The sequence below is a fragment of the Lagopus muta genome, chromosome 6 (assembly GCF_023343835.1).
Source record: "Lagopus muta isolate bLagMut1 chromosome 6, bLagMut1 primary, whole genome shotgun sequence".
Lineage (NCBI taxonomy): Eukaryota > Metazoa > Chordata > Aves > Galliformes > Phasianidae > Lagopus > Lagopus muta.
This window is the reverse complement of record NC_064438.1, coordinates 28,648,575-28,665,088: the sequence shown is the minus strand read 5'-3', so window position 1 is coordinate 28,665,088 and position 16,514 is coordinate 28,648,575. Positions and strand designations below refer to the sequence as shown.

Sequence of the window (16,514 nt, the reverse complement as noted above, 5' to 3'; positions counted from 1 at the left end):
ATTAATGCATAATGTGTATGTGCTTGTGTTCCTCTACACAGAACAAGTCTTCAACTTCACTTACATTCAAGTATCTGAACAGGAAAATGGAAAAAATTAGGTGAATTCTACCAGTCACCTCCTCCTCAGCAGCACTACTTACACTTACCTGCACTTTCTCAAATCACCTGTCTATTCTATTTGTACCTCTCAGATAGATCTTTTAGTTTTGTTTTCTGCTGTTGTTTATCACTTATTGCCATTTCAGAAATAACTGTTATGAAAGAGACAATCAACAGCACTTTTCCTCTATGTGTAAACATAGATCCCCATCTGCTGTATGTGTATGTCTATTGTAACCATAGATCCCCACCTGCTCTAGAAGACCAAGGAAAAAAAATGTTATACATTTGCAGTTTTGCCTTATGTCTGTAAAGGAATTGTTAGATCATGGCCTTAACTGGTGATTGAGCACCTGGTGATGGAGTATGGCTGGCCCAGGAAGCGCAGGTGCAAACAATTTATGTGTGCTTCCCACATGACCAGAAGGGATGGACCCAGGGTCCACTCTCCCTTCTTTCCTGGGCTCCTTTAAGGGCTAGCCTGTAAAGGAAGAACATCTCCTAGATGAAGGCTGTTTCCTTAAAAAGGATGTTCCATAGTCACTACCTGGGTGAGTCATTTATTTATTTATTTATTTTTGTGTGTATGTCTATTGATATTTCTAATGATGCTTTGCCTGGTATTGTAGAGAATTTGTCAGAGGCAGTTTCATTGCTTCATAGGGCAATCAATGTCTTTGCTTGAAGCATATCAGTGTGCAATCTTCAGCACAATAGTGCACCCAACGAGGCTTTATTTTTGATTATTTTTGAATTAAGGCTGAAACTGTACTTGTGGTGCTTTCTAGAGTACTTCATTTGCAATGTAGATATTAAGTCCTTCAGTCACCTATCATTTACACGTGTATGGTGTGCACCTAGGATCATCACACAGCATGATCTTATTGCTAATAAAGACACAAGGTGAATGCATAGTCCTGGATTCTCAGCAGTTCACTTTAAGTCAACCCCTTTGTTTCCCTTAGGTTGTATCAGCCAGTAGTGTAGGTGCCCCTTAAGTTACCTCATATAGGAGAATTAAAAAAGCAGTGAAGTTCTCAAGCACACAACTGCAGAGGTAATCTAATGAGTGTATGGAATCATATCTCAGCATAACTAGTGTCTACAAAGACTACTACTTTCAGCTCCAACAAGTTTTTTTTTATTTTTTATTTTTTATTTCTGGTGTAAGTTCTGAAATGGCTTTCCATTAGAATGAAAAAGAAAGGCTGGATAGACTCAACTAAGGCATATTTAAACCTGAGCAATGACCCATTGTTACCTTTTCATTGCTCTAAAGAGTATTGAATTGCACCCAACTGAAGGTGTATGTCTACAGGATGGTTAAGCATGAGAGCATAGGTATGAAAGAATGTTAGGTAGGACAACAGGGATGTAGTGTGTCATGAATGGCAAACTACGGAAGAACAAATGATAATGTTTGTGTTACAGCTGCTTTGTCAGGAAGAAACACAGAAGCTGCAACCTCAGAGAAGAAGGGAGGTAGAGGAAAGCTGTGGAAAAGCCATTTGTGTTTAGTTGATGTAATAACATTCTACAGAGCCTGTGTTTGGGCACTAGTGACTTAGCAGTCATTCATAGTTTGTCTAAATCAGTAAAGTAACCCTGAGGGGTGACTTTATTCCTGTAGTTGAATGTGTGCACTGGGGAGAAAAAAAGCTGAAAGACTCTCTGGCAGACTGTCTTCAGACTATTGTTCCTATAGAAGAGCATACAGGCAATGCAGCCACTGCATTTACCCATAGGCCTTGAAACTTGGTAGCAGGCTGCAGACTCACCTCTTTCAGCTTAAATGTTACCCACTCTTTAATCTTGGCAGCTTTCTCTTGAATGATTTTGGCTTCCTCAGTCCTCAGCTGTTTCTGTGTAAAAAAGAATTCTATGCATTAGGGTGTTACAACTGACAGTTTTCTCAGTGGTTTACTGCATGAGTTGTTCACTGACAATCCTATTATAAATGTAAAACTTAAAAACTCTGTTTGGACATTACTGTCTAGCTAACCACTGAAAATCAAGTTCTTTAAGTCACCTTATGTAGTCCCTGGAGTCAAATTCACAGGATTATTTTAAGAGCCTGTTGTGGAATAGCAAGCCTAGCTTAGGTAATGATTGCCCCTCTCCCATGGTTTTAAGTAGTCTCCAAGTTTTCCTGTTTTAGGTGGTTTTGCAGTGTTGAGCATCTGTAGTGTCCTTCCTCTCACCACCCCACCCTGCAAAATACACCTGCTGGTGTGGGTAATGAAAAATTAAGCAGTGCCAGTACATGATTTATAAGACAGTGTAATTCTTGCAAGCAAAAGCAATTCATTTGCTGCAAGTACTTGTGTACAGTACAGATCAAAGACATGAGATGGAAACTAACACATGAACAAATTGTTAGTAAAGTGCAGTATCAGTAACTTTCTTTGAGAATGTAGATAAAATGAGTAAACAGATCTAAAAGCTTAAGAATCTGATCTTGAAACAGTGAGATCTGCCAGGATGTTTTTTGTTGGTAGAAGTAGTTGTATGTTTACATATTGATGCAAGCAGTTTTTATTCTACAAAGCAGTGCTATGGAAATACAGTTGTACAATGAACGTTTTTCTCCCGAGCAGCTGATTGAGCAGCATTGCTACGTTATTTCTGCAGGTGTGTTTTCTCAGCTGCATTTTTCTCCTTTTCTGAGAATTTCTTCGGCAAGGCACTAGATAGGCACTATTGTCACCTGAAGCCTTCTGTTTATCTCCTTTATGAGTTCATCGGGAGCACTGTCGTAGAAAGGCCTCCTATCTACATTGTGGTTTAAATGACTGTAAGGAGAAACTAGTACTAGAGGCATGGTAGGGAGTGGGAATATAATCTATGTGATATATTCAGCCTTTAAATTCTTTCCTTAAAGGGACAAAAAGTAATAGTTACTGGTAGCAGTTGGTGTTGTCAGCTTTTCTTTTATTTGCTGATGTGTACAAATATCACTAATTGTGAAAACAGAAGTGAATGTCTTTTTTCTTTTTTTTCTTTTTTTTTTTCTTTGGGGGGGGGGGTGTTTAAAAAAAAAAAAAACAAAAAAAAACAAAAAAAAACCACAAAACAAACAAACAAACAAAAACCCAACCCTGAAGAACATAAGTTCAGTTACTGGAACTACTGTATTTATGTGGAGTTCATTAAGTTGCCACATCTTAGCATCACTCTTAATCACTGCATGTTTTTAGTCACCATAGCTGCACATTTAAACGCTTTTATTCAAATGAGCTTCCTGACCTTAAAACAGACCCTGGCAACACTATGAGCAGCAATAAAATTTGTAGTAGAGCACAATGAAATAAAAGTAATCTAATCACATGCTTCAAGAGGAGGATTTATTTAGTTTTTTTTCTTTCTGAACATAGCTGTGTGTGTTTCTAATTATCAGGTGCCAGTCTTTGCTAGAGTCATAATATTATATGTGACTGTTGATCTGAAATGATCAAACAAATACAGTGGATTTACTATAGTCCTCTGAATAAACATAATATAGTTATGCTTTTGAATCCCTAATAATTCAGGAAGCAAGTGACAAGTGATTCAGAATATTGCTATACTACACAGTGAAGTACAAAACCAGTATTTCATTTAGGGTCCTAAACCAGACTAGCAACATTATGACAGCATTGTGACAGAGCTTACTAAGCCCAATCTCCAAGCATAACCAATTTGCTCAGGCACAGCACCCACAGATGCAGTTATTGTGCCTAAATATCCAGGAGCAGTTAGGGATTCATTATGTCCCATGCTATTGTGTGGTGCAGACATGACCTCAGTGTCCTTTTATTAATACTGTGAACTCTACAGCTTTCCCCAACCTGGTGAAAGCAAATAGAATGGCAACATTACAGCACCAAATGAACTTCCAGAACTCCCACTATCTCATTCCACTTTGAAATTAAACCAGTGACCCAGAGAGAGTGTTATTTGTCTGAAATTGTCCTCTTTTTGCTGGAATAAAAAGATTTCTGCTAACAGAAATGCTTTTCCAACTTCTGTTTATTTATTTTAATTTAATCACACCTTGTATTTATGGGTAAATCAAAATTTCTTTCATCTTTGATTGCAATGACTGCTTCTAGACTTTGATCACTCTTATATCTCCTTCTCAATGTCTTGTTTTTCTTCCAGAAGAAAAACTTCATCTACGTTGTTTCTGAGTAAGATGGACCAGGGAAGTGACCTGAAACCAGAGACCGGTGCCTGACCTCCACACACTATACTTGATCTCAGTAAGTACCAACAGCTTACCAATCTACTTTGATTTTGAATTTATCAATTAGTTAAATTGAAAGTGCAACTCAAACACCAAAATTTTCCAAGTAAAATTCTGATGAGGAGTTTCCATTAAAAAGAAAGTGATTTACTTAGTAATATAAGATTATCTCATTCCTCATATTATAAAGTAGACTACAGGGCCAAGGCCTCTACAAGAGCTGAAATTTCTGCTGTCAGTTTAGCTCCTGTCATCCACCAAATGAAAATGGAAAAGGCTAAGAGGTTGTCTTTTATACTGAAGGCATCTGGCAAGACAAGAAATGTGTCAAAGAATCCCTGAAGACTAGGAAAAGCCCCTTCCCAAGATGCAGCCCACACTGAGTCGGAGATGAGCCCTGCAATGAATCTGTAGAGCAATCTATATGCTAGGAAGCCAGACAAACACCTAGATTTGAGCATTACAATTTAGGGTGTCACCATTCAACAGTACTGTAAGCCCTTGAATGATATGTATTAATCTTTTGTAATGAAGAGACAAGTGCTACTGGGGCTGAATGAAGGGTTTGTCTGAAAAGAGAAAGGAAGGAGAAAAATCTCACTGAGGAAGACATCATTTGAGTTACCTTCAAATCCTCTGCAAGAGGCTAATGTGTAATGGAGACAAGCTGTACCTTTGAACCATATGTTACAAAGTCCCTCCAGCTCATGAAGTCTACAAATCTGCGTGCAGAAGAGGCCTTTACCTGTTTTGCTAACTGTGTCTCCAGTCTGCTAATCGCATCTTCCTTTCTTTGCACTGTACTCATCAGCTCTTGATATTTCCTGTACAGAGTGCTGTTTGATTCACTAGTCTTCATGTTGGCTAGTTTTATCTCCTCTCCCATAACTCTGACCTGTAAGGACAATCAGAGGGAGAACAAAAAAAAAAAAAAAAAGGCAAATGAAGGAGCTGCTTCTTTAGTGGTAAGACCCTTACTCACGGAATATTTATTATTTCATATTTTTGTAGTCAGAATAGGAAGAAAAAACCTTAACTACTGTTTACAATAAGGACATTGTCCATTTGTTTGCACTGCAGAAGGTGTAACAGCTGCAAACTGGAAAATGAACACAAACACACTGTGAATGGTTACATACTTACATGTTATCGGTCAGACAGACTGTGCAGGCACTACAGTCTGTACAGATATTTAAGCAAGGTACACCATGTTTTCCTCCTTTGCAATACTACAGCCAGCTTTTTAACCCCATTCAGCACTGAAGTATGCACCAGAACAACTTTTCTCTATGATCTCCAGCTTAAGATACTGTTTTGGTAACTTGGTAACAATTTGGTAAGCATATTTTTATAGATCTGCCTATTCTTGAGCTCCTGTGAGTGCCAACACTTGGTGATTCTCCTGCTGAGATAAACAATGTAGTGCTCCTTCACTACTGACAGGTTTCAATGCTTTACAATTTAGTTGCTGCTGGAGCCTTCTAAATTTTTAATTGATTTTGTAAACTTCACTTTCTTCAAAATCAATTTGCCTCAATATCCCAGTCTTTTTTTAATCTCTACTTCATCGTAATGCAGTGGATTATAAATCTTCCATTCCTAAAGTGGATTTCTGCTAGCTTAATTCAAATGTTAAATGCAGTATTTAACAACAAGAAGATATCTGACTCCAGTGCATTCCAGACAGACTGAATCTGCAAAATAACCAGTTCCAAGTACTGTTAATTTGCCCTGAGTTTGGAACCAGAAAGGCAGAAGATGGGCACTTCACAGGGCCTGTGCAAGTGAGTTATTCATGCTCTGTTGAACAGACTGCACCTCGTACTGGCAGCTGCATTTTGTTCTTCTGTCTCTCTATGTTAAGTAGAGAAGCACAATGCCTCTTACTCATTCTGAGTAAGAAAGGTAGGCACTCAATATCTGAGCCAAAAAACTGACCCTGCTGAGTCAGATGTTTTCATTAGAGTTTAGGGTGATTATAGTAAAAAAAAAAAAAGATGGCACCTTCTTTCTCTATGATGCCCAAATGTTGACTCTGTGCTAAAGGCACAGAGTGGGGACTGCAAATACAGATTTCTTTAATTGAGGTTGGCAGCTTCAGGGAGCCCATTGAATTAACAAATCCAATCCCTCAGAATCCTGGAGTGAAAGAAAACAAGGGATTTTACACTTGATGCAGAGCCCTCTCTTTTGTAAGCTGCTTCTCATTCATTAGAAATACATTTGTTAGCTGAAAGGAATGGCCCTACTCTATTCTGTTGTATCTTCCGGCTGTTAGGTAGGCAAGGAATGCCTCTAGCAACATTTCTCTATGTGGGGCCAAAGTGCTAGAAAGGCAGACTATATAGCTTTGAAGGTTGCTGGTCTTTGGGACCTACCCTATACAAAGCTGCAGAACCTTCATTTGCCTTAGGGTGCCCCTTCTACTCCTTCCCAGTCAAGTACTGTTTTGCTCATTCCCTGGCTTGGATTTGACTTTCCCTACATCTGCCTCTTGGTATCATTGCATCTTCCTATATCATAGACGCAATTCCTGATGCAGTAACAGTCAACGTTACCTTTGTTCATCTGTTTTTGTGTGAGCTTATTGATATTACTCTCATGAACAATTCTTGTTCTTGGTTGACAATTGACTGATCTTGCCTAGAGGCCAACAGCATGCAGCTAGTATCCTTCCTAAATTTAAATTGGTCAGAATAAAGAAATCTCACCATTAATACAGAACTGGTGGAGGTTTGCAAAACTACGTTTTACAGATGGAAGTTCCTAATTCTGAGGTGGTGTTTCCCAGTGCTTATAACAGTCTGTTCAGTCCTTCACTGCCAAAATGTTTGACAGCCATTCCCAACCATCTTAGATGGTTCTTAGTTCTATGCTTTAATCTCTGACGCTATGCTCAGTCCTGTAGTTTTTGACCACCTGAAGGGAGCTGGTTCAATTCAAAGCCTCCATTTATCTGTTGCTTGCAGTGATGCAGGAGCCCAAGCCATCTGGCCCTTCCTGGCTTGTGTTACAATTGTGTTTTACAGTGCAGACTGTATAATAATATGCTTCCTAAAGTTACATTATTCTTTGTCCACAAGCATGAAGCCATTCTGTCTACTTAGCCATTACTCAAGGAACACAGAAGTACTAGCTTAGAAAACACACCTAATTTTCCAATGGCTATAGTACAGTGCATCATATCTTGCTCTTACTGCTTTTCTCTGTCTCATTTAGTGCAATTACTGATGAGAAGAAAGACTAAAATAACTGATTGGTTTTGCAGAGATGCTATGGTTCTTCTGCAGGACTTTTCTACTTCTAGACATTTCTCTACCAGTACTGCTTATATATTTATTTTCTGAGGACCTGTCAGACAGCTTTATCTCTGCAGTTTAATCCTGAGGTACTACATCCCCTAGCTTTTCCTAAAATTAGTGTGCCTGTCATAAGTGAAGAGGTAAAGGCTGTAAAGTAGAGTGACATATATAAAGAACTGGTTTTCACTTAATGTGGACGCATTTGGGAAGCTGTTCATAGTTTAGACTCAAAGACCAGGAAATACGACCTGAATATCCATTTAGTGTGGTAAATCAGTGTTCCCTAGTATAGTACAAGGTGCTGTCTGTATGCTAAACTGGAGGGAGTTTAGAGTAAGTTCCTACTTGGCTTGCACCAGAGCAACATAAGAGAACATCTTACCTGTTTCTCTGCATCCTCAGCTCTTTGCTCTGCTTCTATCACTCTCTGTTCCAATTCTTGCATCTTCAGAGCCAGAAAAGAAGTAGGGAAGAGGGGGGAAAAAGAAATAATCATCATCTGGAGGTTCATTTGTTAGAATTCAAACCTTCCATTCCTTAGGTAGGTCACAGATTTTTGGCATCTCTTGGGTTAACTGGTCAACTCTGGACCGCGGAAAAAAGCCTTTGACCTTTCCCAGTCATCTGCCCCAGTCTGAATTTACTGGAACTGTTTCCTCATTAGTGAGCTTCATCATTCATTACATGGGTCAAGAAAATAGTTCCAAATTCTTGACCTCATCTCTACAATTTACGTGCCATAGGCTGTTCCTGCAAGAAGCCTGCCTACAGTTCATAGTTTTTTCCTGTTTTCATTTCATCTCAAATTTATGGTGGTGAAGAAAATAATCACACCTTGGAAGTCCCTCAGCAGGTTCTCTATTATGTCCCTTTATAATCAGTGAATATTTTGGTTTAGCTTCAGAAGTATCCTAGACTTGTATCTGATAGGATTATGAATGTTCTTAGTTTTCATTTTAAAGAACTTTGCAAACTAATGGTACTTAATCTGAGCATTGCTTCTACTGAAACATGATCTACAGGTAAACAAATAGCTTCATCACTTGTGAAATACAGATGCATTCAGTGTTCTTCTAACAACTTAACAATAATCTCCCCCACACCTCTGTTTTCATGTGTTTATTTTTAAATAGCAGTAGGATTTCATTTGATGTTTGCAAGGTCGTCTTCCATCCTCACCCCTATTTGATGGGTTTCAGGTTTTAGTCCAGTAATATCTATGTCACTAAGTTTCAGCCATTGAGCTACACTGAATTTTCAGCATTTACTAGTGTTTTACTCATGAAAGAATGAGAAAGAAATAGCTTCAGTAAATTAAAAGAATCATGCCTCAAGCAGGAAACTTGACTGCAAGGGAAACTGGACTTCTCTTTGATACATTTTATGACTCTGGATAAAAGTCAAGTTGGACACTATTGGAATAGTATCAACGCTTTTGGAAAGGGAACTTCATTCATCTTGAGTTGATTACCCTGAAGGCAGATGTCAGTATTCCTATGTTTTCATTTACCATCCTTTAGATGGCAACAAGACTCCTCTTCATATGTTAATCAAAAAGAGCAAATTGATACCTACTGAAAAACTTATCAGAATTATATGCACATAGACACATCAGTGATCATGTAACTAAAAAAAGCCATGACAAAGGAATGCACACCATGGAAGTTAGAAAGTGCCATGTGTAGATACCTATCAGGTACCTATGTGATAATTATTATTATTATTATTTTTTCAGTATAGCAGTCAAGAACAGCACAGTTCATGGAGCTTAATCTCCAGATGATTGAGGGCGCTTCCTTGGCAGAGAAGAGAGATGCTACGAAAGATTACCCACACAGCCGAAGTCATAGAAAAGACAGAGTATTTGAGAAACTTAAGAGACTGAGGTCTAGGCAGTTAACATTACAGCAGTTGTCTGGGCACAAGCCTTTGTCCATTAGGAATAGTGGTCTCCTCAGGCATTTTTCTGTCAGTCTTGGAATAGCAATCACCATAGACAGGTAATAGCAATTGTGCCCTCAAAAGACATGCAAACTGGAAACGTAATACACTTTAGAAAGCGAAGGCTGTTTCTAACAGTAGATTCTAAGTCAGTTTCTTTTAGTTTTCTCATGAAATGATGGGAGCTACATTCTCAGCACAGTTTGGATGAATCTGTAGACTTTTCCCCAAGGGCTATTCTCTTAGATGTACAGCTGGATTCTTCACAATGGGAGATCTCCATGAAAGACTCAAGTTATTTTAAAAAGGCAGCATTGTTCTGGCTGAAAGAAAAATACTTTATTGTTCCAGCCTCAAGACAGTTTGTTTTTCATTAGTAGTTGTCCTGGTTCTTGATCAGGATAAAATGAATTAAGTATGTTGGGACCATTCCTGATCACTAAAGGGTTATGAAACTTCTTGTGCAATCAGGATGATCTGGCTAAGTTCCAGGCAAATCAATTACATCCTGTCACCCTAATCCCCTCTGTAACCTTAAATGAACTTGCACTTTTCTTAACTTCCTCTACTATGTTGTTGGGTTGCCCTACTATGAACAGTTAAGTAACCACTGCATTTCTTGTAGACAAAAATGATTACTTCACCCATCCCTGGTGCCAACTATCTCAATGGAGAACATTAAATTTTAATACATCCATGCTTGTAACGCTCTTTCAAATCCCTCAATGAACTAATAGTAATATTCGGTATTTACATGGGTCCTTTCATTCAGAATGCTTTATAATTTGACAAATGCTACTAAATAACTTGACCCAGTTCACATAGAAAAAAATTAGTGGCAAAGCAAATCCAAGTAACTCTTCTCCCATACACTAGCTTGTATGAAGAGAGAAACAGGCCCAGTTGTACAGCCCTCATTGCATGAGACAAAAGAGGCTTTTTTAAGTGTTCATTTTTATCGAATTAGTACAGAAACTGGTAAAAGCTAGACAGATGGCCCTTAAAAGCTGCAAAAGATCCTTCTATTTGCCATTCAGATAGGCTTTCTCTCTCCTGACTGCTCAGAACATGCAAAATAAAACTAAGTAGAAAAAAGTTCATGCATGTTTCAGCCTCAATTTCCTCTTGTTCTCTTCAAGAGCTCACTTGTAACCAGGTCACTGTGCTGCCAAGACAACAGCTTGCAGTGTCACTCACCAGCAGAGCAGCCAGAATGGAAATAACTGGCTGATTCCAGAGACAACGGGCCCCTGCTGATGGCTGAACCAAGTAGGCATCCATGGCTATTGCATGCTAGGGGAGTGCAGGAGGACAGCAGAGTGCTGCCTGGGGCACTGTGCTGAGGCACCTTGGCACTGCTCACCTGCAGCCAGGCGTGAGCCAACCCAAGCAGTGCTGCTGGAAAGCTGAGCCCAGGTTACTGACGTGGCAGCTCACGCCATGTGAACTGCGGTGCTGGCAGTTAAACTGCTGGGTTTTAAATTCTTCTTGTTCTGAACAGTGATCTAGATTATTTTGTCTAAGCGGATTTTAAGAATCTGAAGGATTTAAAATGTTAGCATGCATTGTACTACGAGTGATTTTTTTTCTTTTTAATTTAGTTTTTTGAGTTAAAATAGCAAAATATGCCTTTAAATCCAAAAATTAGTTGAAGAATGATTTAAAGTTGGGAATCAGGTTTCCAAGCCTTCAATCAGTAGCTTTCCCTGACAAAGCCATGTTTGATTTAAAAAAAAAAATAAATAAATAATAAAAAAAAAAATCCCATTGCTAAAACCATATCAGGGGTTCTCAGGAGCACCACAGGTTGGCCTCACAGTTTCAAATGGTGTCCATTTCTCGAGATTCTCTATCTTCCCTCAAAACTTGTAAGAAATGCAGTACAATTTCAAAAATGTCTGTATTTCTTCATTCTCACAGATGGACCCAATTATAAACAGAATCACAGTTGCTATAGAATAAAAATATAGATAATATCTCTAGATACTATGCTATAGATAAAAAAAATCCCTGAAATTGGCATTATAAGGCATAATACATGCATCTTTTTTGGTTCTGCATCACTGCCTATCTGAGTAGAAGGAGGCACTGTGGACAGGAACCTTGACATACTATGGGGCCTGTAGGGAAGAGAAATAAACCTCTGAGGAAGTAATTGCAGAACAGTTGGGAACCTGAGACAGAGGAGACTTGCCATCAACTGTGCAGTGGGAACATCGCATGCTTGAGCGCCTGCTCTAGGTTCTTGAGTCCACCTGTGTCAGGAGAGGACACAAACTGACCCACATTCGCTGGTGCTCTGCCCTTCCTGTATGACATTCAGAGTAGGAATTGCAAGCCTGATAGCTCTTTGACCCTCCAAGTGAGCCTACAGGGTGCTGTACACGTAGTTACAGAGTAACCTGACCACTGAACCAAGCAGATCCTTAATTTTAACAGAATGTTGCTTTGACCAAATGGATGGGTGAATTGTCATAGAGCCCCTTCCTTGAGCAGCCCCACACAACTGATTACAATTTTGTTCTCTGCTGTGGCTCGCAGACATCCCTAAACAGACAGTCCGAGAGGTGCCTGCCAAATCTGCTCTCCAAAATATTGATAGACGGGTTTCTCTGTGTTCTGGGGAATAGTCAAGAGTTAACAAAGCACATGGCTACTTCTCCTGCATTATGGAGTCTGTGGAGTGCTGCACATCACAGTTGTTGTTACCAGACTTGCACCACATGCATACATGATTCTTACACTCTTTTGTCTAAATCAACTTATGACTACTTTTAACATTCTCAAAGGCAAACAATATCTAAGGTCCACCTCCAAATCTACCTTCAAAAGATGAACAGGGTACTAGAATTGCATTATTTCTTAAAACAACACGAGAGGTGGAGTCACTGTCTCACATAAAGTGTAAAGCATTAGTGGAAATGTAATTAGACTGAAAGCAACAATAAAAATCACTCCCCTCTGAAGTTGTTGTAATTTAAAAACACAACAAATAAAGACAAACCAGGCAGGCTTAAACACACAGAGGTTACGTTACCCAAAATGGAGCACATCTATCATCAGGTATAGCTTAAAAGCATTCAGAGTAAGCTGCATTCAGTCACAAAGATTTCAACTTTTATTATTATTAGCAAAGCACGACTGAAAGGAATTGTACTCACTTTGATAACAGCGATTGAATGGCTGAATAATCTTTAACTGGACTGAAATATTGTAAGTCACATTTTGAAACAAGGAACTCCACAGTGAATTACAAACTTGTATAATGTGCAAATTAGAGCTTAATGAAAAAGCTTGAATTCAAATTGAAATGTAAACTATTTTGAGATAAAGAAAATGTACACCATGGTGGAAACAAACAATCAGACAAAAACAAATAAAACAAACAAAATCCCCACCAAAAATACCTATATCAAAATCTCTAATCTTTGCTACTCCTCTCCCCTAAGATTGCAGGCAAATTCATATAAAGCACTTCAAAGAGTTTGGTAGGAGTTGCCTCAAAACGAGATACTCTGCAAATTTCTAACACTCTGATCTTGAAAAGCATCTTAGTTCTAATCTTCAGCATCTCCAGAATGTTTTGACTGGTTATGCAATATTATTCTAACATTATGGCAATACATGTACCACTGCCCAGTCTTACAGTATAATTTCTCATCTTATAAGCTTTTCTATTGCCAAACCTACTACTATAATTACAAGAATCCACCTTTGCTCTGTAGCTACCTCACACATTAGAGGTCCAGAATCTTGCTATGGTGTTTTCCAGTAGTCAGAATATCTGGTGATTTTCCAACAAACAAATCCAAATGCTTATTTTCACTAACACCATTTTATACCACTATGGCAACATCCCTGTACCTCAAGAGATATAAGAAAAGTGAAATGACTTAGTGTAAATCAGAAAGAGATCCCTACTGCAAATAGGACTTTGCCTGATGGGTCAGTATTTAGAGAACTTTTGCTTTCCTGCTATAATTCAGAATGAAGCCGAAGTCACCACTGTCTCACCTTCTCAGCTAACAGCTCTCGGATCTTGCTTGCCTGCAAGCGGAATTTGAAGAGCTGGGACTCCAATGCAAGGCATCGCTTTTGCCAGTCCATACAGCTGCCACTCTCCTCTGTGAGTTCAGCCATTGTGAAGTTATTTGTTCACCTGGGATACCTTCTCTGGTGCTCTAAAAATCCTAGAGAAAAGAATGGAAAAAAAACCAGCATTTTAAACTGGCAAACTTTTCATTCCTTAGGCCTAGTCTTCCTCAGTTTAGTCAATAGGACTGGGAACAAAGGTGATTTCTTCCACAAGCCGACTATGAAGTGGTGCTATCCCAAGTTATAGACATGCCCTCTGCCAGAAGTTTCTCTTTTTAGTGCTGTTATGGATAAATTGATCATACAACAGTACACCAACTTGCGCTGACCTTGTTAATGGTCAGGATGTGGGTAATTATGTGAACTCAGGAGAACTTGCCCTCATCACCCTCTCAGTGGGGAGAGAATGATGGTTTCTAGCTGATGAGCAGGGATGAACTCCAGTGAGCAGTGATACCTTCCACAGACACAGCTGCATTTGGAAGAGGGTGGAAATCTAGAAAATGAAAGAGCACAGCTGCATGCAGCTACAGATACTACAGATGAGCATAGTGAAGCATTTAATCATATGAAAGACAGTCATTAATGGGTAACAGATAAATATTCAAATAAACTTTTACCTTTAGACTAAATAATTTGCTAGTGCATCACACTGCAAATTTCACAGCCGTTTTGCCATCCTTACAGCCCTGCTCAGCCTTTTCCTATGAACTAGAAGTGTTTTTCCCCCCACCTTCTTCATACCAGTATGGTTGCAAACTCTCAAGTCAATAAAACTTTTAAAATATAACTCACTCATTACCAATTTGAGACACCAGTGTCTTACATCATGCAGACTGTTAAGAGAAAGCGACATATGAAGTAACACTGTCCACAAATTGCATCCAATTCTTAGTTAATCTCAAGAATTCCTCTTCCCGTCTGAAAAAGACAGTGAGCTGTCCTGTCAGCTCTAAGTCTCAGAATGACTTTTCAAGTCCTGCTCTCTGGAAAATGTAAGGCAATGCACATGCTGCTCAGTACTGACAGCAGAGCTGGACACAAGGCCTAAGGAGGAGCTAGAGATTCTCTTGTGCTTTGTAAGGTCTGTGCTCTCCTTACCAGCCAGCTGGCATCCAGGTTTTGTCATATCATAAAATAAACTTTTCTAGCCTTGAACAGCCCCAAGTCTGGGCAGGACTCCTCTCCACCATTTTGGGGTATTTGATGTTGCAATAGGACCTGCCTACAGATAGGGATAAACAAAAAATCAGAAGAAACAAAGTTACACAACATGAAACCCTGAAAGCTTGTACATTTTCTCATTCAAGACTCAGGTTAAAAATACAAACCTTTACAACACGACCGTGCCTCTAACGTTATCGAGCACTGCAGAGAGTAGAAGAGAAAGCCTTGAACATTGGAAGAACTAGACACAGTTACTCAAGACACATTCAACTCAGATTATTCTTCTACACGCATCATGTTCCTGTTTAACTCTCCAGGTACACATTTAATGCTGAATTCCAGAAATAAGAGATGGAAAGAACCTACTGGGTTGAGTGGGCAAATCTTTTAAAGTTAACCACGGTCAAAAACCAGGAATTTGTTTTTTCCTATGTTTACAGACCTTTCATGTTATTTTCCAATAAATACATTTCTAGAACTTTTTTTTTTTTTTTTTTTTTTTTTTTTGGCAACAGTATATCTGAAAACTATGAATATGCAAAAAGTGAACTCGCATTAGAAACCTGATGTATTCCATGCTTTCAGTCAGACTCTGAAATAATATCAGAAGACCTTATCCAACAAAAAGACCTAGGAAGCAAAAAGCACTGTAAGTCCTTATTCACACTTGCTGACTAAAATGAAGCTTGCGGAAGAATGGAAATGCAAACTGCTGGACAGTACTGCTTATGAAAAAGATACAAAGAAGCATACACAGAGAATCCATGCACTGAAAGCCTGTTTGCTGCTCTGTGTACAGGCTACCAAGAAAAGAAGTTGCAGCTTTTTAAACCAAAACCTACTTCAGGTGACCTGAGCATCTCTGTATACAAGCTTGCAGGAAAAAAGCTAACAAGGAGAAAGAATATGATGTGGATTTCCAAGATGCAGATAGGAAAGCATCAGTGCAGCTTTGGGACATAGAGCTCTTTTTCCTTGCGTCCCCCCATCCCCCACTGCAGCACCATTCAATCCCTCATTTCCTCCATGTCAACAGCAGCAAGAGGAATCACATATTCCTGCTCACACATGCTGCTGTGACAGATGGTCCATCTCTTCAGCACAGACAAGCAAGCAGCTTGTGGTCAGTTTGCCCAAAGTTCCTTGTCCAGAGGCAGCCTGTGTCCACCATCACTGCTGGAAATGACATCCATCTTGACAAGGAGTCAAGAGACTTGAATGCTCTACTATTGTCAATTCTATTGCTGACCTCTTTATTTCTGTGTTTCATCCTTCCCAGTCTGAGGAAGGGCAATGACAAAAAGTCCATTATCTTGAACATTTTGAACAATCTAAGCTAAGATTTAGAGCACGCCAAAAGCTCCACCTTTACTATATCTGTTCCTGTGCCACAGAAAGCAGGCTTTAGTGACTACAAGCATCATATGGGTGTCTTCAGACTGAAACATCATATGCAGAGCATTTCGTTTCCACATTTGTTTTACATTACTGTAACAGAACACAGGCAGTGAGAGACAGAAAACACAGCCTCTGAGCTCTGAACATCGTTTTTACTGCAGCTTAAGCATTTCACTTTGACCAATCTCTGCAGCCATCAGACATCATGTGAAGATGACAGACAGTGGAAGATTATCTAAACAAGCACTTCATTAAAACAAAGAGATAGACCTAGCTAGGAACAAG

General features: G+C 39.2%; 1 protein-coding gene and 1 long non-coding RNA gene across 9 annotated transcripts in view; one reads left to right on the top strand and one right to left on the bottom strand.

Moving 5' to 3' along the window:
* The window catches only part of PLEKHH1 (pleckstrin homology, MyTH4 and FERM domain containing H1), a 56,493-nt gene that overhangs the window by 32,494 nt on the left and 7,485 nt on the right, over positions 1-16,514 (bottom strand). For 5 of the 8 annotated variants that reach the window (XM_048948109.1, XM_048948111.1, XM_048948104.1 and 2 more), the window contains exons 2-5: positions 13,584-13,759; positions 8,011-8,073; positions 5,072-5,221; positions 1,880-1,963 (exon numbers count right to left, since the gene is read on the bottom strand). In XM_048948109.1, the coding sequence (XP_048804066.1) occupies positions 1,880-1,963; positions 5,072-5,221; positions 8,011-8,073; positions 13,584-13,709 (423 nt within the window). In that variant the 5' untranslated portion in view covers positions 13,710-13,759. Of the gene's footprint in view, positions 1-1,879; positions 1,964-5,071; positions 5,222-8,010; positions 8,074-13,583; positions 13,760-14,765; positions 14,890-14,995; positions 15,033-16,514 lie in introns of all 8 variants that reach the window. The other 3 variants (XM_048948106.1, XM_048948107.1, XM_048948105.1) reach the window with 2 other exon arrangements.
* Positions 441-11,802, top strand: LOC125694596 (uncharacterized). Its single transcript, XR_007377618.1, has 3 exons — positions 441-652; positions 4,242-4,342; positions 10,709-11,802. It is a non-coding gene; the product is annotated as an uncharacterized LOC125694596 (long non-coding RNA).